This window comes from Dinoponera quadriceps, unplaced genomic scaffold, assembly GCF_001313825.1.
Source record: "Dinoponera quadriceps isolate SergipeBrazil2010 unplaced genomic scaffold, ASM131382v1 scaffold1325, whole genome shotgun sequence".
Classification (NCBI taxonomy): domain Eukaryota; kingdom Metazoa; phylum Arthropoda; class Insecta; order Hymenoptera; family Formicidae; genus Dinoponera; species Dinoponera quadriceps.
In genome coordinates, this window is record NW_014555404.1 from 113,875 (window position 1) to 138,290 (window position 24,416).

At 45.7% G+C, this 24,416-nt stretch overlaps 2 protein-coding genes across 9 annotated transcripts in view; one reads left to right on the forward strand and one right to left on the reverse strand.

Moving 5' to 3' along the window:
- Positions 1-24,416, reverse strand: part of LOC106744057 (dedicator of cytokinesis protein 3) — a 53,411-nt gene that overhangs the window by 19,207 nt on the left and 9,788 nt on the right. The window lies entirely within an intron of this gene.
- Positions 278-23,877, forward strand: LOC106744058 (innexin inx3). 2 transcript variants are annotated; one of them, XM_014618466.1, is made up of 5 exons: positions 278-362; positions 16,552-16,725; positions 19,198-19,622; positions 19,824-20,219; positions 20,628-23,877. In XM_014618466.1, the coding sequence occupies exons 2-5, from the start codon at positions 16,563-16,565 to the stop codon at positions 20,832-20,834; spliced, it is 1,191 nt and encodes a 396-aa protein (XP_014473952.1). In that variant the 5' UTR covers positions 278-362; positions 16,552-16,562; the 3' UTR covers positions 20,835-23,877. The 2 variants fall into 2 exon arrangements, with proteins under 2 accessions (XP_014473952.1, XP_014473951.1); XM_014618465.1 differs by lacking the exon at positions 278-362 and adding an exon at positions 2,539-3,108.

The window sequence follows — 24,416 nt, forward strand, 5'->3', positions numbered from 1 at the left end:
TAATAATAAAGCTGCATGAGAGAAAAAAGAAGAGAGAACCGGGAGAGACACGGGAGGAAACGTACAAACGAAGTCTTTAAAGAGCTAAGGCGACCCCCCTTAAGCACGAGGGGGCGGGAGGGGGAGGAGGGGAACAGGTTCCCGGCATGGTTACCGCGTATTCACCGAGCTGAAAACCTTGGGCCCCGTTCGGAGCAACGGAGACGTGTACAATTGTACGCCAGAAAGAGAAAGAGAAAGAAGAGCGAGAGAGAGAGAGAGACTGATGGGGGGGAGCAAGGAAGAGTATTTGCTCATCTCGCTCCAGTCGGGATGCTGCGGTCACTTCTCGCGGACACACGATACAGGTCGAGAAAGCAAAGGTGAGTTCACACGATGCGTGTATCTTGCGGCCACGGTGTCGGTCCCGGCGTGCAGGACCCGCTCGCGCATGGCAACGGCCAACGAGGCCCTTGGTCCTTGAACTCGCGACGACCGCGAGCGACGAAAACGGTACCTTTTTATTGGCACGAGAGAGCCGCGCGCTTCTGCCGGAATCTCGCGTGACTTCTCGCCGGATTTCGTTCAGCAACTACGAGAGGTTGGTCCCCGAAATTCGTATGAGGAGACGAGAGGAGATTGCGAGTCGATGCGAGTCAAGGACACGATTTAATGACAAGGATTCGTTCGCGTAAAAGAAACAAGGAAGAGAAATACTTTGCTCGCACGCGAGGACAAAGACGGATTTTTCATGTCGTTCCTCACCCCGAAGAAGCGAACTGAAGCGTTCACGAAATGAATTCGGGAGAAACGAATCCGTGAAAGACGCGGCGCCAACTCGGAAGGCCGAATTAAGTATTTCTCCATGTCGCGAATGCCTAAAATATCAGACACGTTTCTTTTCTTTCCGTGAGTAGGAGGGAGATGGGGAGAAACGGCCGTGCAGATAGGGCCGTTTCCGCATGACGAGTTAATTCTCGCTTCGCTGAATTTTTCGGTAGCTGGCGTGGAAAGCGGAGGAGGAGAGCGCGCGAGAGGACAGATTATGCCGTCGAAGCGGCAGGAAGCGACTATCGAGCGAATGCAACTCTGCTCGTCGCAGTCGTGTACTTCCACGATTTATGCTGACGTGCATCGTATTCGCGACAACCTCAATCTCGCACGTGATATACAAATCGCGCGCGATATACACGTCTCCAAATTCATTTTAATAGCGTCCCTTCGATCTCTCTCGCATTTCTGGCACGTAACCTGCGAGAAATGTAACGTCTGGAAACCAGACGTCTGCGAAAACGTGCGCTCGTAAAAAAATCCGTTTCGTTAAAAGTAGCACATTTTCACCGTCTCGCACGATTTTCACAAAATTCGCAATTATTTCGTCTTATCGACGGGATCCAGCGCAATTTCAATTAGAGATGGGCAATCATCGACCGGTGAATCAATAATCCATAATGTTCTTATACAATCTTTTCGATATTTTTCATGTTGCGTTTTCCTTACGTCGATAGTTTTTTTTTACTTCAAAGCGATTAATCTAATCAACGATTAAGGGCCATCGCATAAGAATTTACATAATGTGTTATATTACGCTAAATAATGGCCGTCAACTTAAGTCTATATATAACGGCAAACTTAAGTTAACGCAAAAGTGAAATTGTAATGTGACAAAATCATAATTATTATTCGTGATTAGACACATCATCATTTATAAGGCGAGTGTATCAAAATATTTTATAATAAAAAATAATAGAAATATTTAAATTAATAAGTTATCAAAATTTGTATTACTTTTCTATATCATGTTATTTTTTCATTTAGTCTTGCAACAATTACTTACTACAATAACTAAATGAAAGAAACAACATGTAATAAAAAAATAATAAAAACTTTGATAAGATCAACTTATTTTATTATAAATATTTCTATTAATATATTTCTCTTCTTTTTATTCAGCATTTAACGTAACGCATCATGAACGTTCTTGTACAGCGGCCCTAATCCCATCCGCTGAAGTTGATAATGCGGAAAATAAGTCAATTTACAATTAAAATAAGAATGGAGAATTTATAAGATAAAATGCAAGATGCAAAATGCATAAAAAAAAGAGTAACAGATGTATCGTGAAAAGAGGGGAAATTAATCGATTACAGAATCGATGTCTTTAATAATCGATGTCTTTAATAATCGATTAGTCGGGAATCGATGCTTTTCTTCGACGACTCCCATCTCTAGTTCCGACGATCGCAGCATTCAAAGCATTCGCGAAGCGTTCGAAGCGCCCGGAAGAGAGGGAAATCGCAGAATTCGACCGGCGAATCGATTCGCTACGAAAGTGACGAATACACTCGGTTAATTATCGCTCACGAGTGTAAAAAAAATGCCGAGGCGGAAAGTACATAGACACACGATTCGCGAGAGAATACAGCTACGCACCTGGTGGATCCCCCCTCGGTCCCCTCTGCGGCCATCCTACCAACGCAAGGCTTCCGGACGGGCAAGATGGCGAAGTGGTGGGGCCCCGAGCGAGCCCCTCGCGCGCCAGTCAGTCGTTCTCCGGGCCCCGCCGGCGCGTTACGTGGCTGAGGATTCTGTCGAGGAGGATCGTTCGCGTCGCGTGAAAGGGAGGAAAGGAAAGGGGAGAAAAAAAACGAGAGGAGAACGCGTCGTTCGGCGGATCATTATCGATCGTCGAAATCGAATCGCCGTCTATCTTCTCACCTTCGAGTCGGCGTCGCATTTCACCCAGTGCGCGTTTTTTCTTTATCCCTCTCTCCGTCTCTTTTACATCCTTCGCCGAGGAAACGCGAAACGATCGCGTCGGAGATCATCGACGGCACGAAGTGTTCGTTGATTGATTGATCGCGATCGGTCAGTCAATCGATCGATCGATCGACCGTCGTCGAGTCGCTCGAGCGGAGCGCTCTCTCGCACGCGCGCGAGAGGGAGAGAGAGAAAAGAAGAAGAAGAAGCGGTCGCTGCGGCGAGCTCGCGCGGGCCCCATAGACGCGGCGGACGAGGCCCGAATCGGACGTGTGCAACCACGACGGTGATATTTCGGCGAGCGACGACGACGACCACCGCGTAGCGACACGCTCCTGAAGAAGTCGGCACATCGCGCCACCAGAAAAGGTATTTTGTCTGATGAAAGACAGAAGGGCGAGAAAGAGAGGCGCAGGTGGTTCTCTCGGCGTGCGTGCATCGAGATCGATATCGCGCGGATCCGTTCCACGCTTCTGGCGAGGAACGCAAACACGAGGTGGGAGACACCTCGCGAGATGCGTAAACAAACCGGCGAGATCGCGACAATTCGTTCGTCCGTCCGTGCATCTCCCGGGACTCGCTTCGTACCCGCCATGAAAGCGAGCTCGAAGCGGCTGTAGAGAACGCGGGTGGAGAGAGAGAGAGGGAGAGCAGGTAGATATTCCGGTGAGACCAGTTTCTGCGGTTACTCTTACGGCCACGCGAAAATCTCGCCGAGACGCAACAAAAAAAACCATCCGTACGCGTTGATGACAATGGCAGTGCGCGCGAGACAATTGACGCGCGCGCGCTGGCCTTTGAGTGACACTGAAACGTACTACGTGACCGCCTGAAATTGCTTCGCCCCCCTCCCCCGCGTCGGCAGCGAAATTCACGAGGATCGATCGGTTATTATCGGCGGGTTTAACAGCGAAGACGCGTCGCGTGGCCGGTTGTTTCCTTCGGGGGAGCTCGAGAGCGCGCAGCAGCCGCGCGCGCGCTTAATCGACCTCAATTGGCGGAGAGCTTCGCCTCGGCGCGTGATCGAGAGGCCGCAGCGCGCGCTCCGCGCCGAGGCTCCAATGAGTAAACCTTCTCTCCGTGCGGCTCCTCGGAAATTCCTTCATTATCGTCGAGGCGTTTTCGTTCACCAACTGCAAAGTTCGCGCCGCGTCCCTCTTACTGACGATGCGCCTTGAGCGACCGATGATAAAATTCGTTGCGTGATGTGGGGGTTTTTTGTTCGCTCGTTCACTCGTGGATGCTGTAATCGTGTTCGATGAGACGAAATTTTTGATATTTGTAACTGCGATCGGATGAGTGAAAGAATTATAACCAAGGAAGCGAATTTTCCCAGTAAGCGTTATTGCAGCATAGTTGATAATAATCTTACCCGTACTGAAAGCAAAAAGTGCTACGTTCAAGTAAATATTTGTCAAGGAATGTTGGAGTGATTGTTTCACTTGGATTAAATAAATGTTAATTTGGACGCAACATTTGGTTCCTTTCGGTGTGCATATGTTGCTACTATTATTTTTTGGGTTAAAACCAGAAGGAAATAATTGGGGCTGAAAATGATTATGAATTTTAGTGAAATTTCTCTCAGTGTAGATAAAAATTGCTTTCACACACACACACACACACACGTGCGCTATACACGTAATTGCCTAGGAGAATCGGTAGATAATTTTCTAACATCGTTTGTCGAGCCGATTGCTTCGTCCACTAATTGAAAGTTCTCGAATTCCTTCGACTTACGGTGACTCAACCGAGATACGCTGCATGGATCGTCAGATTTCAATGCTTCTGACTTCAAAAAAGGGAGATCCTTCCTGCCTAGATTTGTGGACCCACAACAGAAGGGTCGTCCCTAAGCTGCAGGTACTTCAGTTCAAGGCTTTAGATGCCACCGTTTCACAGAAGAAGCGTCCGACGTTTCTCGGTCGACGAGAGATCCCTTTCTCGCCGATCGGCTACTCGTGTTCCGCATGAACGAGGACGGCTCGTGCCCCGTGAACGTGAAGAAAAAAAAGTCAACCACACACGGCACGTTGCGATCGATAGATCGCGCGCGACGTGTCACGTGAACCGACGCAACACAGGTGTGAAAATGAGATATAATCGCGGCAAGGAAATAAAACGCGTAACGGATTAAACGGAGGAATAAAGTACAGAAGAAGTTTCCAACTAGGTGCCGCAAAAAATATGTATCACGGTTGGGTCAACTGATGCATAAATATGACATAAATATGGCATTAATAAGAAAAATAAAAAACAATTCTTTCGTATTTGTAATATTGTGTATGTGTGTGTGTGTATATATCTGCATCAGCTTCGTTTCAAAGTAACATGTGTTATTCAGGTAGTGAAATAAATGTATAGGAACGTAATTTTGCTTGATAAATATTAAATTTATAAGTGCTTCCCTTGGTGTTACCCAGTAAAAATACGGCACTAATGACATCAATACATCCTTAACGCGATGCTCATTCCAGCATCCTGACTCTTTGTTTCGTATTCGACGTACCAAGGGACATTGTCTCCCGAAGGACAGGAGAATTTTTCCACGCCCGTGTGTTGTTTTTCGATAAAATGAGATCCACCGGATCCGATTCTGGCGCGACTGATAGGACTTCTCAATTTCCCGGGTGAGATAAAACCGTCAGATAAAAGACCGGAGTTCTTGTTTCTAAGTGTGCAACGAGCCGCACGTGTATGTACACGCGGTACTACTACTATCTACCGCCTCTGTACGGTCCAGAAAAGAAACGCCTAGAATTTTCCGGCTCCCTCGGCCGTCGGAGAAATGACGATGTGAATACCGTAAAAGAGTAGGCGTAGCGTGAAAAGGAACAATATCTCGAGCCCATCGAACGGTTGCCACGGAGCATTAGTCGTATATCTCGATCGCACGTACACACGCAATGTTCAGTATTAAACGCAGTCCGTCCGCCGAATCACTAAAATTTCGTTTTATCTAAGAAAATCTGAAGGTTGATTTAACAAATTTATTTATCTAAGAATTGATTTAAAAATCAAATCATTTTTCGAGTCTTTTGTATATCTAGTTTTACATAGCTCCTGTAATGTTGAAATTGCAAGCAGTTATCATCGAGAGATGTTTCTTCACAAGACGATAGTCGTGGGGCAGAATGAAGTCGCGTGACAGCGGCCGTCAGAATGTTGAGCGAAAAACGTACGTTCGGAAATACGGACCGTTATAAACCCGAGATAACGGCCTAATTGACCGTCAACGTCATCATCGTCGTCATCACATCGCTCTATCGCGTCGACATTACAGCGATCTCGAGGCACGTGAGAGGCTGTTAACCCCTTCGGGATGTCATCTTCATTCATTTTTCCCGTTTCACGTGTGCATTCATGTGCGCGCATGCCTATCGAGCGTGTCGTAAAAGCCGGGCACGTTGCACGGAGCTGCGAGTACACAACGTGATAATGTACGCTGATGTGCGCAAAATGTTTCGTCCGCAGTTTTGAGCACGGATATAAGATACGATGTATGATGTATACAAGGTGTCTCGCGCGATACGTGAGCCGAACTTTAACGTCGCAAGGCACACGCAATATTGAATGAACACCGAGAGAAAGGTCTTGACTGTATCCTTTTCATGGTTTTAATCGCAAAAATAATAATGTGTATATAAGGTTATTGTCATTAGATTGTGACACACTTATTAGAAAAATGATCCTCCTGACTTTCACTTTGGTGAACGAAACGTTTCAATTCAGTAAATTCAAGCGGTAACACTAATAGCTGCGGTAAAATTCTTAAACGTCATATATATATTTCTTGCTGATAATGATTTCTTTAGTCTTATAAATGAAACTGTCAGTCTCGATAACGCGGGACGCGTCGTGAACGGAAAATCAAGTGAAAAATCTGTTTGGCGAGCGCGTGTTAAGAAAATCTTATCACTCCAGAACACACTCTCTTTCTCTCGCTCGCAAACGAGAGGAAGTATCTCCAAATAATCTAACAACAATGTGACAACACACTCGTATCTCCAAATAATCTAACAACAATGTAACAACTGCTCCGTCTGCGGCGGAATCACGATCCCTCTTTATCTGTCATGTCATTACGCAATACGTAGCGAGAGGAACAATTCGACTAGGCCGAATAATTAACATAATTCCTGCGGCCTCGTGCCTCATTCGTCGTACAGCATTGCGCAATTATCGCGACAAATGTGATCCGTGTAGCGCGCCGCGCCAGATTCGCGCGAGAGAGTGAAAACCGAAGGCGAAACGGCTACGCGAAAACTCACGTCGCGGAAAGCAGGAAAGCTATAATATTTCGCGAAATATCGCGAAGCAACGCCGCCGGCCAGCGTTTCTCGCCTTTCACCCGTTCGCGACGAGGCTAATAAAGCACCCTTCACTCTCCGGCCGCATTGTGCGCGCTATCCTTCGATGCTGTTCGACCGGCTTGCCCCCTCTTTCTCTCTCTCTCTCTCTCGAGTACCGAGAGATCCAAAAATCACGTGAGCGGAGATAAACCGTAATTGCTCGCCAAGATTTTTCCCACCTGCGTGAACGTTACCGACGTTGAACAATCAGCGGCAGCCTTGAGCAATTTTACGATTCCTCCCCTCCCCCGCGAAAGTGTCGCCAGCATGAAGGATCTTGTACCAGGAAAATCAGCGTCGAGGACACGCTCGTGAGCGCGATTTACGAGAAAGTGCGTCCTTCCGAGTCCTTCGATTATGACGAAGAGACAGAGAGAGAGAGAGAGAAAGCGATGAATGAATGAATGAACAAGTACCGGTCCGTTGATGATTTTATTGTGTCACACCGCCGTTGTGTTCATCGGAGCATATCGAGACGTCGATAAGACGTCAAAGAGCGCGTGTGAGACACGTAACTGTAAAACCCCTCGCCGTTCCTTAACCAAGTCGTCAGACTCGACCTTTCGACGCGAACGAAGGAAAGAAAACCTGCTCCTGCATCCGTACGCACGCACGCACGCACGTCACGCCACAGTTATTTTTTTTTTCACTGACGCGGGTTAGGAATTAATTTGACGCGTTCGATCCGCTGCAATTCGTAGACGCGATAATTGGACAAGCCCGCGGGGGAGAACGTCGGCGAGAGAACGCGAGAGAATTTTCGTAGAAAGTCTCGGGTCAAAATCCCTACTCGGACGTTCTTGAGTAGTTCGCGGCCATTTAGATGGTCTGCAGACTATGCGGAGAAAATTATTATCGATTCGAGACTCATTCTTATGTATAAGCAAAAATATATAATCTTATATGAAGATAAAACTTGCCTCAATTCATGAAAATTATTCTTGAATAACATGAATATATTTTTAATGGGGCTACATAGAATGTTCTTCATACATATAAGAAAGAGAGAGTATAAGCTTATCTTTATATAATATTATATATATTCTTGCTTATATGTGAGAATATGAACTTTGATACTAATTTTTTTCCGTGCACACTGAAGGAAAAAAATATTTGTTCAGTGGATACTAATAACATGTTTATTTAAATCTAAATTTTTTAAATCCAAATATATAATAAACACCTTTTTATTTAAATCTAAATTTTTTAAATCCAAATATATAATAAACCGCTTTCGTGAGAAGCTGTAGATTTAAGAAAATTTACATTTGAAGATTCAGCACAGGTCCCAAATTTCAACTCGGGACAACGCGCGGGAACTTACTCGGCGGAGCGCTTCGTGAAATATTTCGTTAGCGCACGCGTTTCATATTTCACTGACACGCGCGCTCCGCATGCAGCCGAATGTAAATAAGTCAGATCTAATTTCCGCGCGATTTTTCTCGACCCTTCTCTAAATTCAGAGCGGAATTTATCATTTCACTGGATCGGGGCGCGATCTGTTACTCGTGATTTACAGCAAACGCGGATTCACACGACGCGAAGCGCGTTTAACCGCACACCAAGTGCAAAAAGAATCATAGTCATCACCGTTCGTCCGTCCGCTCGCGCGCGCTCGTTACTCTGCGAATTCCTAATAAAGCATTGACCGACTGCCTCGCACGCAATTCCAGCGTAATAGGAAGGAAAATTGCGCGGGCAACGGCGTTCCTCGCTACCACAAAGCAGCATCCCGTGAGTGCCGTTTCGCTCGCGCGCGAAATATAATAACATCGCTTCGAACTTCTCTGCTCGGAGATCAAAAGAGATACATAAATGAATTTATTATTATTATTCTAGAAGATTCTAAAGATGTTTGCGAGAAATAAGCGAAAAAGGAGTAATTAGTTAGAAATGCCGATAAAGTGAAAGTTTAAGCGCTCCCGACGAGAGATAACATCGGTCAACAAATTTCGTATCGTAAACTGTATCCTTCTTGAATTTTTTCTGTTTATGTTGATAGACAAAATGATAATAGAGAAATTAATTAGCTATATTTGTGGTACCAGCGACGCGATTTTTCAATTTTCATCGTGAAATATTCCAGAACGCACTCAGAGAAAGAGAGAAGGGGGGAGGGGGGTGACGTACGCTCGAATTAAAACGCGGAATATATCATCAAGATGCTGACACCCGTAGCGGTAATTACTGCTACATCTACTGTGCGCGGACAGTTGATATTTTTGCAGAATCACCGCATCTGAATAATCGTCAGCTAAAGCGGTGTGTCTCTCTCTCTCTCTCTCTCTCTGTGTGATGTGGCACGGGCATACAATTACTACTCGGATCGCGATTATAAAACTCGTATCTCTCGGGCGCTCGCGCGCGTGGCGAATGGCCGGTACAATAATTTACGACACGTTGCGTTGATTTGCCGCACAGTCGAGGGCGAGCGTTTATCCACGGTCAAGCGTGTTATTAATCCTCATGTACGATCTGAAACTATCACTCCGCGATAACAAGCGGTCCACTACGAGCGTATCAAGCGATAACTCAAACCGCGAATTAGAGACACTCGCCTCTGCGCTCCCGTATAATATTTGTCTTCTGTGTAATTATCAAATAATCGACGAGTGTACGAGTCGTTGAGAGTCATAAAGGAATTTTCATGAGGAACATTAATTGCAACTGGACCGTGAGATTTATGGGATTACCAATTAATCGTCCTGTCTCTCTCGACGCGTGTATCCCTCGCCGAGGACTTTTGTAGAATCTTGTATTTCGCGTATCCGGAAAAGGTGATATGATTCATGCTGTGGAAATTCCCGAGCAAACACGGGCCAATTCTCGAAAATTCTCCCTCTGAGTCACGCTGTCACGATTTCTTTATCGATGTTAAGGCCTTAAGTGGCCAATAACTCGAAAAAAATGACTAACTCTATCTTAAAATTTCCTCGTCTGTGAATACGAGCAGTCTCTCGCTATAAGTCATCGCCCTGTACAAATTTACTGCCTCTTCTTTCCGTTCGTTCACTTTTATTTATTTTGTGTCTTTATTATACTTTGATCAGGCCGATTTTTATTCACCTGTCTCGATATATTCTGAAAGAAACAGTTAGGGAAATGATGGAAATGTACGTTACTGTCTGTCGTGCCTGTTTTTCATCGCATTGTTGGCTTCTCTCGACATTGGCTTTTGCTTCTCACCGAGACGCTCGCATCGCGACGTGTCGCGTTCGTACGAGACGGCGAAGCCGAAACGTCACTTTCGCGTCCTATTATGCTAATGCAATATCGAACTAATTTAGTTAGCTGTGAATCACACGATATCTGAATTCCACGACGGGGGGTCTCCGCAGAATCCGATGTGTTTTGCTGGCGCGAATGATCCTCCCTGTATCGGCAATAACGCACGAGTACATAAATCACGTACCGATTACGCACGTTCGTATTAGCGAGCGTTATTAGTCTGTACATACGTAAATCTCGTTACGACCACAATCGCCGGTTTCGACCTGGAATCGCCCCAGTTCCTATATCACGTAGCCAGTAGCGTGAATCTCGCTCGCTATTACCCGTTAACCGCTGAATCTACAGAATTGCGCTTCGTGTGTGTCACGCTCGATCGCCGGTCGAATTTGTGAGATGGAGATATCCCCTCCTGTTTCTCTTTTAAAAGGAAAATCCGACCACTCGACTATTCGATCACTCGTTCGTTACGTGTTCACTTTCCGATCCCTTCATTGTTAGTAATAAAGGGTACATTTCTCGTCCAGTTTGTCTAATCGACAATTGACAAACACAACTATTGTACGCAGTAGACAAACGCACTGTCCGTTAAGGTTGGGTACTTTATAGCAAAGAAACATAAGTATGTCGATTTACAATACCAGTGTCAGTTTTAGTGCTTCTCCTCTGTATTAATATATTTATTTACGGGGGGGGGGGGAGAAGTTCACTTAGAAAAAGAAGAAAAGTACAAAGTGAATTATCAATTATAAGATTACAAGTTGGTTATTTCAAAGTTCGACAAAAGTTGCCCTTGATATCGCATGTGGGAAGTCACACGGGAAGATGAATGTATCTTGGCATCGTTTGGGGGTGACACGTGAAAAAAATGCAGCGGGCGACACAATCAGACTCGGTATTCCAGCGGTCCGTCGCGGACAAAAGCGAGTCGGGCGAATTTTTCTCGATCGTATATTAGCAACTCTCTTGGCTCTTTATCGAACCGGCGCTGCGGCGGTGGCCTCGCAGCCTCGCGATCGCGCGATCCCAAACCTGTTTTCTGCATCCGTAACCGGACAATTCGTACGAGATCGAGCTGCGCGCGGCGGTCGTGAGAAGAAAGCCACCTTCGGAAACCACCGCCGTCTCGCGCGGATTCACGGAGAGTAACTTCGAGTAAGTGCGTTCGTTTCCGAAGTAACAGCTCCGCTGCACTTCACTCGCTTGTATTCTCCGAGCCGCCGGCCGAGTTACGATCGGCTTTATATGACTTATAAGCCGATCGTAACTCGGCTTATAAGTCAACTCGTAAGTAAAGATGAAAGAAATTGAAGAAAAACGCGTGAATAAAAATGTTCGGCACGGTGGCGAAAAGCAGACTCCGACGAATAATATCGTCCGATCTGTTGCTTCCATCGAGAGAGAGAGAGAGAGAGAGAAATACAATTAATCAAGGCAGAAGCATGTGCGAAAGGGTATCGGCCTCTCTCTTTCATCGTGGTCGTCAACGTCACCGTTCTCGCTCACGTAGTTATACCCCACCCTGGTCCATCGGAGAAACCGGCAGCCAACTGGTTTAACTCGCCCAGTTCCTTCACCATGCGAGCGCGTCTTGGGATGCATGGCGAAGGAATGACGGGGGCATTCGAAAATTCGAATAATACGCTTCCGAGAGAGAAAGGAATGTTCATGAACGCACATGCCTTCGTTTCCTTGTGTAATTTGTATACGGCAAACATCGTACGAAGTCTGTCTCGTGGACGCGCCGTTGCAAGGATGACGCAACGGCGCATCTGTCGTCGAAGACAATCACGTGCGATAATTGAATGTCTACTCATTTTTAAATATTGCCGTTCCAAATTGCGGGATGTCACGAGAACCGCACGTGTCTCTCTCTCATATCTGTTCTTTCAGATTTAACGTAATCGTTTATTATTCCAATGGAATATTATATATACACACACACGGAGAAATACGTGAGATTTACGGGTAAAAGCGAAAAGATGATATGTAGGATTCGCAGATTCGGAATCAATTCTCGTGACCGAACAAGTGCAGATCCGAGGGTCTGCTGACGGCTTGAAACCGTGTGCAGCACGGTGTTATAAAGTCCTTTTGCGTGCGGAATCATAGGATTTTACTCTCGCACTATCGATTGGTAATCACGGAATAATCTATAATGTACAAGCGCGCTGAGACAAAATATCGAGAAAGATTGCCTTACGCATAACCGAATATAATATTTTCGTCTATTGCAAATAAAAATTTAACGATCGTATACGTTACGCTGAAGTTACGTAGCGAGCGTAGCTTCGGAATTATTACCCGCATCTTTCACGTATTATAAATGTCCCCGAGGTGTATATTTCGTAGAAAAATACGATTTCCTCGAGTATTGACATTCTTGTCACCTTCCACTTTATATCGGGCCCGGAGAGACTCAAGGAAAGCTGCAAATATATCTCTGTCTGAAAAACCTGAATTCTTCACACACGTATACATACACAAAGTACGATCGTTCGGCCGTGCCGATCACTCTAGTCGTAAAATTACATCACAGCTTCTTTTTCCATTACAGCACTCGTCTCGTCGTTAAGCCGAGTATTAATATTCAAGGTAACCCACATTTTTCTCTCGCTCTTCTCGACTGAGATCTTTAGTGAAATATTTGTTTAAATTAAGTAATTAAACCAAAACGAGAGACTTGCGCTAAATGAAGCTTTTCCCTCCCTTGTTAGGAAATTACAGTTTCGTACACCAAAAAATTTACAGTGAAAAATTTTGTGTTAAAATGGTCCAACGAAATCTTTATGTTACCTTAACTCGAGGAATGTGTTGAAAAATACACAAATACATGTTACATCAACATATTCTCCTTGTATTACTTTTTTAACACATCTTGCTAAAGTAACAGGAGAATTTGAGCGGACCGTTTGCAAAACAAATTTTTCACCGTATATGTGTGATGTGGAAGGAAGTGTCACAAAACGACTACGATACTTTTTCGTCTGGCACTTTTTGTCATACCGCTAATTGCCAAATGCTCTACATAGCAAGGCACGACGCACGCAATTCCCCGGTGAACCCCGCGTCACGACGGCACGCGCCCCGCCTGCTTTCCATTAATTAAATGATAAAATTCAGACGCGATGAACGGCCGAGCGGCGAGCTCATCCACCGTAATTCGCCCTTGAATCTTACACCGAGGAGGAATATTCCGACGAAAGATCGCTCATGAAAAATCCGAGCTTCCCGCGAAACGACACCAGCGTCGGACCGGCCGGCAAGTCTTGCGAAGCCTCTCGCTTCTATTTTTCACACCACTGTGACATACTAAGTACAGCATTACGTCATCGCGCATTAACGCGAAACACACTTCCCGCAACCGCAAGATGACGGGGCGATTCTCCAAATGCGCGCATGTTAAAACGCGAGTTGGGCAAGGCCCGTCTTGCATGCTTTAACCAGGGAATAGTCGCCTTTTCATCACTTCATATCCCAGAAATCCATTGCTCATGTCGCAGTGGATTTTTTTTACTGATCGGGAACCAATATGTACCTTTCATTTAGACGTTTAGAGACCTAACCTGTATAGCAACGAGAATAGACTGTGACCCGTCTTATTCATAATATAAGAATATATAACACATTGGGGTACAAAACGACCCCAGGTGATCGTAAAAAAAAAAAGGTCACTGTTTCCGGATTAATTACGCTACCGCGCGCGATTATGCGGGAAAAGACGTGGGCCGCACAGCCACAAAGCCGCGATATCTCGGGACGTAGAAATAACACGAATCAATCACGCGTTTTCTCTCTCTTTCTCTGGAAAAAGCTTCGACACAAGTCTGCACAAAAGCCGCACGCGAGGAACGCTTCCGTTATCGTTATAACTTCTGCAAAATGTGTGCGTCGTTCCGCGACGACAAAATGAGAGGGGAGAGGGGTCCTGAGCATTCCGCTTTGTTTCCCGACGAGAACAATCCACGGGTCGGAGGTACCACTCTGCGCGCTTAGAAACGGCTCCTCTCCCTATATCGATCCCGGTGGTGCGCATCTGCCGTTTCCGGCCCCGCGCTGCGTTACTATTTTGTGTATCGGGACGACGGAAAGGGACCTTGTCTCTTTCCGAGAGTTGCCTCGAAAGGGTTGCCGTTCTCGGCGGAAACTCGTCATCTCGCGTTACCCGCGCGATCGCTTCGCTGAATAAGGCTTACTCTCGCTTTTGTCCGCCAAGGCGAACACCTCGAAGGGCCCGAATAACATAGCAGCAGCGACGTGGGCGCGACGTTGGTTTGTATTCGAAATTGGAGAGCGCGTTTGGGCTTGAAAGGCGGAAAGTCGCACCGATTCTCGTGGGCTTTCTCTCAAAGGCGGCAGAAAGAAAGGTGTGAATTTGTGAAAAGTCGGCGGAAAATTTGATGAAATGAGTTAAATCTCAAGTTATCTTTTTAAATCAATCGATTTATTCGTTTGTTACTCGCTAGGAATATATTAATTAATTGAATGTAAAATCCTTTTGTAGACTATTAACGGTAAAAATATATTTAAAGAATTAAAAACTATTAAAATGTAGAGCTGTTGCTGCTGCTCGTTTTCCACCCCGCGGTACACATTGTGGTTTTGCCGGGATTACGAGTAATCCAGCTGACATTTTCAACAGAGATAAATGGTGCTCTGTTCCGAGAACTTTCCTGTACAGATTGAACGAAAAAAGGGAAGAAATAAAAATCAACGAAATAACAACAAGAAAGAACAAAAACATTCAGTAAAAACGAAGTACTTTTATTTTAACTGAGAATTTAAATAAATATATACATATTTGTTTAAATGGAATTTAGTTTGAGATTTTCTGCGAAAAATTTAATACTCTTCAATTGAAGACGAAAAAGTATCTCGTTATCATTGTTCGTTCTTGAGTTGTACCTGCTAAACCGCAATATACATCGCAGGCCAGCCCGCAGCAACTCTGTATGTTAATATTCCTACTTTTCCAAGAATACTTTTATCGTTAATATAAAGTATAATTAGCCTACAACAGAAGCTATTTCATATTCAATTACATCCTATACAACAGTAGTAACGAGACAAATTTTGCTTTTCGCAAATCCAACCCTTCCTAACCGCTTTAAATTCTCATCGCCGTAAGCTTCAAATTAATTACGATATCAAGAAGCCGAATGATAACATTTCAAGCTGGAATTATCCAGTCTGCAGATCTTAAATCTTATTCAACTCATGTCGTCCGGAGAACACGCCGCTCCGTTTCCGAGCGAAAGTCGTTTAATTAATTCCTTGTTCCTCCGGATTACTATTATTATTATCATCGTAATCTATTGTACTCGGAATTCAACATCGATCCTTTTTTTCTCCCTCTCTTTTCGAAAGCGTCCTCGCGAGAGATTCAATTAATTTCCAAGCGACGCTCGATCACAAGGACCGTCGCCAGGAGGTGCGGCCGACACGGGGTAAGATTGATGATTGGCTACTCTCCAGCAGGATGTAGTCCAGCATAGAGAACGGCATAGAGCCGTTGTTTACTACCGGAGTCTGTGGCTGTATTAATCACGCGCTAATCTAGATACGGCGCGTTATGCCATTGGACGAAGAAGCCGGCGCGCAGAACCTCGTGGTCTTTTCGCTCGCGACTGAGTCATTATAAATTACTGACTTATACGATAAGAATGCTAATGCCTCCCTTGCCGGCGGGTTGAATCAATGAGAAACGCGCGTCTAATCGCGATATCGGCCAGGTGCGAGCGGTTCATTAGGAACGCGCCGATCTGATGGCGCGTCAAGCGCGCGAAGACAGTGCTTATCACATTCGTGGCTTCTCCGACGAGTGGATCTAATCATCGTCTTATCTAAGAGACGCGCATAATGTGCCTTGAATAACTTGAACGTTTCCCCTTGAAACGCCACGTTCGTTGCGAGATGCGAGCGAAATGGAACACCGACATTTGCATTTGTATTGATACACACACATTGAGAAAAAGATTTCTTCGAATTTAACAAGTTTCATTGGCTTCCAAACAAATTTCATCATTGGCATTTATCAAGATAAATTCCTCGTTGAAGATAACTATTACTTAAAAGAAAGAAAGTAAACTGAATAATCGCTTTTCTTGGCGGTGAAATATTTTTCTGTGTGTGTGTGTGTACAAAATCGATTTTTGCTCGATGCTTTTCGAACGATGAACGATCGACTCTCTCTTTGTAACCTGTATTTTTTTTTTTCTTTATATAATTGTTGCAGATTAAAGGAAAATGGCCGTGTTTGGCTTGGTCTCGGCGGTTGCCGGATTCGTCAAGGTGCGGTATCTGATCGACAAAGCGATCATCGACAATATGGTCTTCAGGGCGCACTACAGAGTCACGTCGGCCATTCTTTTCGCATGTTGCATCATCGTCACCGCCAATAACTTGATAGGTGAGGTATCCCTCATTCAATTTCTGCCGCGGTGTCTCGTCGGTACTTCTCCTCTCGTCCTCACACACTCTCGAGAGAGTGAAAGTCTTCCAAGAATATGATTAAGAAAATCTTTCTTGCTGAGCAATCACTTCTGAGCTTTATCGTCGAGGACATTTTTGAGAGCGCTCGGGAACAAATATAATCGTTGTACAACACATGTATACAACGATGAATATCGTTAAATGAGAAGTAAAGAAGCAACGCGATCAAACGAGTTTATGCAGATTTCGTCACAAGATGAGGTGACATCTCGAAGAAGCGCGAAAGGAGGTGTTTAAAAATAGACGCGACGATGTATATCATTTAATTTACCGGGCGTGTGGGTATCGTATATACGAGTTAAAGATCAACTGCGTCGTAATCGCAGCGCAGGGCGCAGCCGGTTATGATTAGAGCCTCGAACAACGACAACGAAGAAGACCGTGTTGCGTTTCTTGGGGGACGCTCATGCGTATAGTTGGGGGATCTGTAAACACGAATTCCAGCGACTGAAGCACTCTTTTATCGCCGCATGGCGACACCGTACCCACTTTAATCGTCGACGGCTGATTAGAAGAAGCCGTGTTAGCATCTTGCGCTCGTAACAAACGGCATCATGCGTTCATTTCTCATTATAATTGTCGGCAAATCCAGGTCGCTCTTGCACGATATGATTGATAATCGGCGTGTCCCCGATTATGCAGGGGGAATATGCAGTTAGCAAGTAGCAATTATGTAATAACTCATCTTTTATAATCGTGGAGTGGTACAAATGTTTGCTTTTGTGATCGTACGTCATCGTTTTTGTGTTAATTTTGCACACAATATTTTTGTTACCTTTATCTTGTGTTAAATTAATACAAAAATTCGAATGAATCGTTTGGGATGAGATGTGAACTGTATTCGTAATAATAATGTACCGTGTATTCTCGTCACATCAGCGAGCACTCGTGTAGCTTAATTACATATGATCGGTGAACGATGTTCAACATCTGGAATACATATGAACGCTCCAACTCGGTGACGACATGTGACGTGCGTCTAGTTCGTTTGTACCCGGGGAAAAATCGCAGAAATTGTAAATGCCACATCCTTTCCAACAGTATTCTTTCACGTTCATTTCGTTTCTCCTCCGGAAAACATCGGCGTATACTTGTACGAATTTTCTTATAGAACAGTATCTCTTTCTTTCTCTCTAAAAAATAGCTACAATAAGTGCGCAGAGAAGAAGATTTCTTTAGATTTAGTATTTCTATTTATTTGACTAAAATTTGTTTCATAAAAACAACATATACGAAATATTTGTTGAGTAAAAATGTTTCATTCAAGAAAATTCTATTATTTAGCAGAAAGAACGCTATTATTTGAAATAATATCTTTTAGCCAAATAAAATATTATTTGATCACAATAAATTTATAAAATGAAACAAATAATTTCTTTATAACAAAGATAAAGATACATATTCATTGAAAAATCTAACAATCGTACTTATTGATCGAAATGTTGGTTTCTTTGAAGCATGCCAATGATGAAATTTGTTTGGAATGCAATACAATTTATTAAATTTGAAGAAATATTCTCAGTGTAAGGAAGCAGGTAGATGAACAGAGATTTGTATGGACGTAAGGTAATGCGTCGCGAAATTAATGCTCGTGTCAACACTCGCGGAGACGAGAACCGATCTTCCTGGCGCAACGAAACGCTGCGTAAGGACGATACACAATACTCGGACTCGAGTGATAGCGCACAGCATCTGCGAAGCGGCTCGCAGCCACAACAACGACGTGTCACGTAAAAAGAGTTATTTCCGTCGAGCGTGATAACGTGCCGCCTACGTTCACTAATCACGCGAGATTAACACGCTCTCTGCAACGGTAATCCCGCAAGATTACTCCGGTAACGTTGTTCATACAAGAAAGGCGCGGAATCATCCCTTATCTCTTCTAATGATCTATCTCAAGCGGGCGAGGCTGGGTAACGTCGACCGTCGTTTTAAATTCGCACTACTGCGAACAAACTCCAGCCTGTCGTGTTCACGACGATATCTCGACTTCTATCACCAGTACACGGGGACAAAAGGTCGGCTGAATTAACCAGGAACAATCCGAATGCGTTCGGTTGGAGGGAACAAAATTCCCGATTCTGAGAGCCGAATTTGGTTCGCAAGAACTGGGAATTCGCTTTCTTTCAACGAATTTATTCGGCGGTACTAATAATATATTTACTTATAACTAATATACATATTTTTCTCCTGAAAGGAACGGTTTATTCCATTTAAACACATGCACAGAAAAATATATATTGCATTCAGGTAAATGTTATTTGTTCCACGATGCGTACAGAATCTCCTCTCACCCTTCGCATCCGCCAGTAGAGCGAAGAGGAGCTTCGACTGTTCTAGATCATAAAATACGAGCGAGCTCTACTAATCGGTGTGTCCACTTTCGCAGGCGACCCCATCAACTGCGTGTCCGACGGGGGGGTGCAGCCCCATGTGCTCAATACGTATTGCTGGATCACATATACGTTCACGCTGCCGCGGAACAGCGCGAAACCCGTGGGCACCCACGTGGCCCATCCGGGCCTCGGCGGCGATTACGGGGAGAAGAGGTTCCATTCGTACTACCAGTGGGTGCCGTTCATGCTGTTCTTCCAAGGCGTGCTCTTTTACGTTCCGCACTGGATGTGGAAACAATGGGAAGAGGGCAAGGTTAGGATGATATCCGAGGGTATGAGGGGCGCCATGGTTGAGACCAAGCAAGAGAGGCAAGCCAAGACCGACCGGCTGGTCCAGTACATCATCGAGACCCTGCACCTGCACAACAGCTACGCCGCCGGCTATTTCTTCTGCGAGGCCCTCAACTTCGTCAACGTTGTGAGTTGCTGCCGCGACTTTTTTGTAACCTCTGCGAGAGAACGTTTTCGTAAAATTTCCCGACGAGCGAGATGTTTCATCGGAATTTTGTCGGAAGTCTCTCTGCAGCGTAGAAAAACACAATGATGATATCCGTGCGGCTGAGGATCGCTGGAGAACTCGTATTGAACGCACGACGCATTTTTTTTTTTTTTTTTTCAGGTCGGCAACATATTCTTCGTGGACACCTTCTTGGGCGGCGCCTTCCTTACGTACGGCACGGATGTAGTGAAGTTTAGCAACCTGAACCAGGAGCAGCGCAGCGATCCGATGGTGGAGGTGTTCCCGCGCGTGACCAAGTGCACCTTCCACAAGTTCGGCGCTTCCGGTTCGATCCAGAAGTTCGACGCGCTTTGCGTGCTCGCGCTCAACATCCTCAACGAGAAGATCTACATCTTCCTGTGGTTTTGGTTCATCATCCTGGCGGCCATAACCGGCCTGGCTCTGCTCTACAGCATGGCGGTCGTACTGTTGCCCAGCACGCGCGAGACCATCCTCAGGAAGCGCTTCAAGTTCGGCACCCCCACCATAGTGAGCGGACTCATCCGAAAGACTCAGGTGAGAGAGATCATTCCACAGATGAAAGGCATACTTTCGTCCTTGAAATACGATCGGGAAGCCGAGCCGGGACTCGGAGATGCACGAGAAAAATCAAGTAATTACCGACTTGTGCGATATTCGTATTCAATGTTAGTTTAGCTTTTTCTAGACGTTCCGCGCACCGTGAGGTTTCCTGCTGCCATTTCTCTCACCGTAGCGAAGTATTTCAGTACTTTGTTTGCCTCCCTCTTTTCGCTCTGCCACCGAGAATTATATCCTTACCTAGATTGTTTCTGATTAATGCTGTGTTTCTTTTCTTTCGATATTTTCATGTTTCCCCTTTAGCCTTTATTTACTGTTTCTTGTAATTCACTTCAGCTGTAATTCACTTTAGCTCTCAATAAGGTTATTATTACTAATTTCTAGGTTGGCGACTTCCTGCTACTTCACTTGCTGGGCCAGAACATGAACATCATGGCGTTCAACGAGATGCTGGAGGAGCTGTGCCGCCGTCTGCAGTTCGGCAGCAGCAGCGGCGCGTCGCCCACGTCGGTGCCGTCGGCGCCCAGCACTCTCGAGATGTCACCGATGTACCCGGAGATCGAAAAGTACGCCAAGGATACCGAGATCTAAACCAGCGCCAGGAGGCTCACTCGACTTCCCCCTGCCCCCCACTCTACTTTTCTACTTGTTCGTATTGTGATAATACCGAGACGGCAGTCCCGCCGTCTCGGTACCAATAAAGAGAGCCGTTCGTGCCGCGTACACGTCGGGTATCTTACCGCGCGGTCGTAAAACATATAACAAACATACACCATCGGCAAGCCAACGACAACGTCTCTCTCCCTTCCATCTAACTTCCACCACTCCGCTGTCCATTGGAACTCTCGTCGATCGTAAAACTTAAGCTCAAGCCAGCACTAAGAAGTCTCGGGACGACCTCGCCTTTTGCGAGAGAGTCCGATACTCATTACCGCGCGCTCGCTCGTAAAACGCACAAGCCGATCTTTCACGTCGGCGAACGTCCAATCGACGCGAGAGAGAGATGACCGTTCGTAAAACACGCACACGTGCGCGCTCACTCGACAAGAGAGATCTCCGGAGTCTCACCGTGCAATGCGCTGATCTTCTTCCCGTTCGACCGTGTTTCCACTCGACGGAATTGTCACGCGGATTTACTTCCGACCTTTTTCCAACGGCGTCGCCGCCGCATTATTTCATTCCGGGGATATCGCGAGTCACGTCGAACGTTCGTTATTACGAATATACACATTTCAACTCGATTCGTCGAGTTATCAGCGTTACACGTGCGTTCCGCAAGATTCGAGTAGCCGGACGGACGGGGCAAGAACCGGGCGCCGCGCGAGCCAATGCCAACCTTCGTCACCTTCTTGCGCGCTATAAAGCGCCGTCTCCCGGCGCTCGTTACGAGATTTTCATCCGTCTCGCAAAACCTTCCCTGGAACGCGCGCGAGCCGATGCCGTTTCTTTCTCGCCAATTCCCGCGTTCCAACGAGATTTCTTCCGTTGCATTATTCATTTTTTTCCCTTCCTTTTCGTCTCTCCGAAATATTTTCCCATTCGACCAACGCGGATTGTTGCGGAACTAGCGTTAGAATAACGGACAATAAATTATGACACGTCCGTCTGTTTTCGCCGAATTTTCAATTAGAAACGACGACGCGCTGGCACTTTACACCGGCCGCGGCACGAACTGGCGTTAGATTATCGAATATATAATGTAGACAATAACGACGCGTTCCTCTCGGGTCGATAGAGGACGCGTGTGCACGTGTGATCCGTCTGCGATCGCGTCCGGTCGTCCCGACACGGTAATGTGAGAAAGAGATCGTTCCGTTGAGTCCCACGAGCGGCTGTTCAAGGTTCGATTAGCGTAGCGTTAATCACTCGGGTAGCGACGACGAGTCGACGATGCCGACCATTGGCGATCGCTTGACGAGACCGCCGACCGCGGCACACATGATGAAACACGCGTGCGTGTTACAATGTGTATAAAAAAACGGTGTTCCCTCCCCTTTCGTGAAACCTTCCGTTTACACTACATATATTCTCTTCTATAGCGCGGAAGATATCCCCTTTTACGTAACTGTAGACTTCAATAAGGAGAAGAGGAAGAAGTGGAAAAAGAAGACGCAAGTGTTAGAAATATAGCCGACGCGCGTTAATGTAGCGCGTGTGTTAGAGGCGAGACACCGTCGTTCGATCATCCGCAATGAAAATGGCGCCGAAGCGAAGCGCGTTACCCCCTTCACGTAGCCATGTATTTAAATTTCTGTCATCTGAAGGTCGTTCTACCATTAGTTGCTAGTCGATCGCAACGTTTGTTGCGACGGCCAATTGGGAGCGTCGGCAGAGCGACAAAAGAGTTGTGCGATCGGCTTGCAACTGATGTGAAACGACCTCAATGGGCAAAGTAAAGCGGAGTCTACAATGAAAATTCGAGGCGTATAATTGAAGAAATTGACCAATCATAATTGATTTTTCTTCTATAATTCGACTGTGATTGGTTAATTCCCCAAGGCTTAAAATACCTATTGTAGGCCGATAACTAACGCGCCGGTGGCACTTAACAGGCGGAAGGAGCGAACGTGCTTGTTCCATTTCCTTATTCCCACCTTTTCTTATTTTTTTTGAGAGACCTCTCCACACGACTGGCGTCGTAGTAGAGAGAGAGAGAGAGAAAGCAAGAGCGAGCATCATAATAGAAATTAGACTGACAAAAGGGGACCGCGCGAGCAGCCGCATTATTGCTCGTAGGAACACGTACTCGCGACGTTCCCGCGTTTAAGCTTCTTCCCTTCTTCTCTTTTCACCGCGGATCCCGCCACAGAGAATTCCCGGTTTTTCCCCGTTTCCCCCGGAAACTGACTCGAAGCGACCGCTCACGATGTGTTGAAAAAAAAGAAAAAAAAACACTTGCATATAATCGTACACATTCCTAATGATAGAATTAAGTATTTCGTTAAATGTAGTCGAGATTATTTGAATTCGTTCGCGAGAGAGTATAGAGAGAGAGAGAAGGGGGACGAGATCGCCCGGCCGAGAATATTCCTAACGGGGCGCGCGCGTAAACTTTATTCTTCACGCGATTAATTGTCACGTCGCGGTAATCCGCCTTTCCTATTAAGGGAAACAACGGGAAGTTCGGCCCTACGCTCTCAGACTCATGTTTCTTCCGTGCGTACTCTCGCGTGCGGAGGAGACTCGATGTAAGCGCCCTGCCGATATAGCAACTATGTAACGACAATAACATAAACGCTACGATCCTTTTCCTTTATACGATAAGCCACTTGTTTAGATAACGCATTACCGATAGTCGCGCTCCGAGTGATATCTTAAAATAAGATGTTAGGACGAGCGAGCGAGCGAATGAACGAGAGAGTGAGTGAGAGAAAAAGCGAGAGAATGAGAGAAAGATCGATAATATAGTTGTAATTGTTCCGCAATGTGCCTTTCTATATTGTAAGGGACAAGAGAGAGAAGGATGATACGATTTTCACGCATAAGAATATTCTCATCGATGTAGGAGGTACAAAACGCCTCTCACGAGTCCGAGCACTCGGAGAGGAAGACTGCCGATACGTGCAACGTCGTTATATATAGCGATTACTGTGCTGAGCGAAAAAAATAAAAGAAATCCTTTCCAATCGCGGAATCTGTCATTTGTTTCTTCTGCGGGCGGGTAAGACAGGCGCGCGCGTCCGCCTCTGCGAGCGGGTTTAATTAGTACGTAGTCACCCGAAAGGGAAAACAATTCTGAAGTTTCTTTCTCCGGCTGCACAGCTGAAGCGCGCTATCCGATGTAGAGGAATCCTTCCTAAGCGCGAACCACTTTGTGCGAGGAAGTAGTTGTCCGGCTAAACGTTTATTCGGCGAAAAATATTTAAGGGTCTTTCGTGCCTTTTAAGGTCAGAAAAATTACTGTTTTTTCTCCGCATAATTTTGAAGCCTCAAGCATGTAGATCGTTGTATTACAATTATAAAGTCGAATTCGGAAAATTGGTCTCTCTTTCTCTTCTCTCTTTCCGGGCTCGGGGATGGAAATGAACAACCGTTCACGGTACGAACAGAACGAATCAATGCGCGCGACTGCGGAAGCTCACGTGGCACCGATGAATCTCCGTAATAAAAAGGGCACAATGGCGCGGAAGAGCGAGATAATCTCTCGCCTCTCAGCGTGCCGTTCATTTAGCG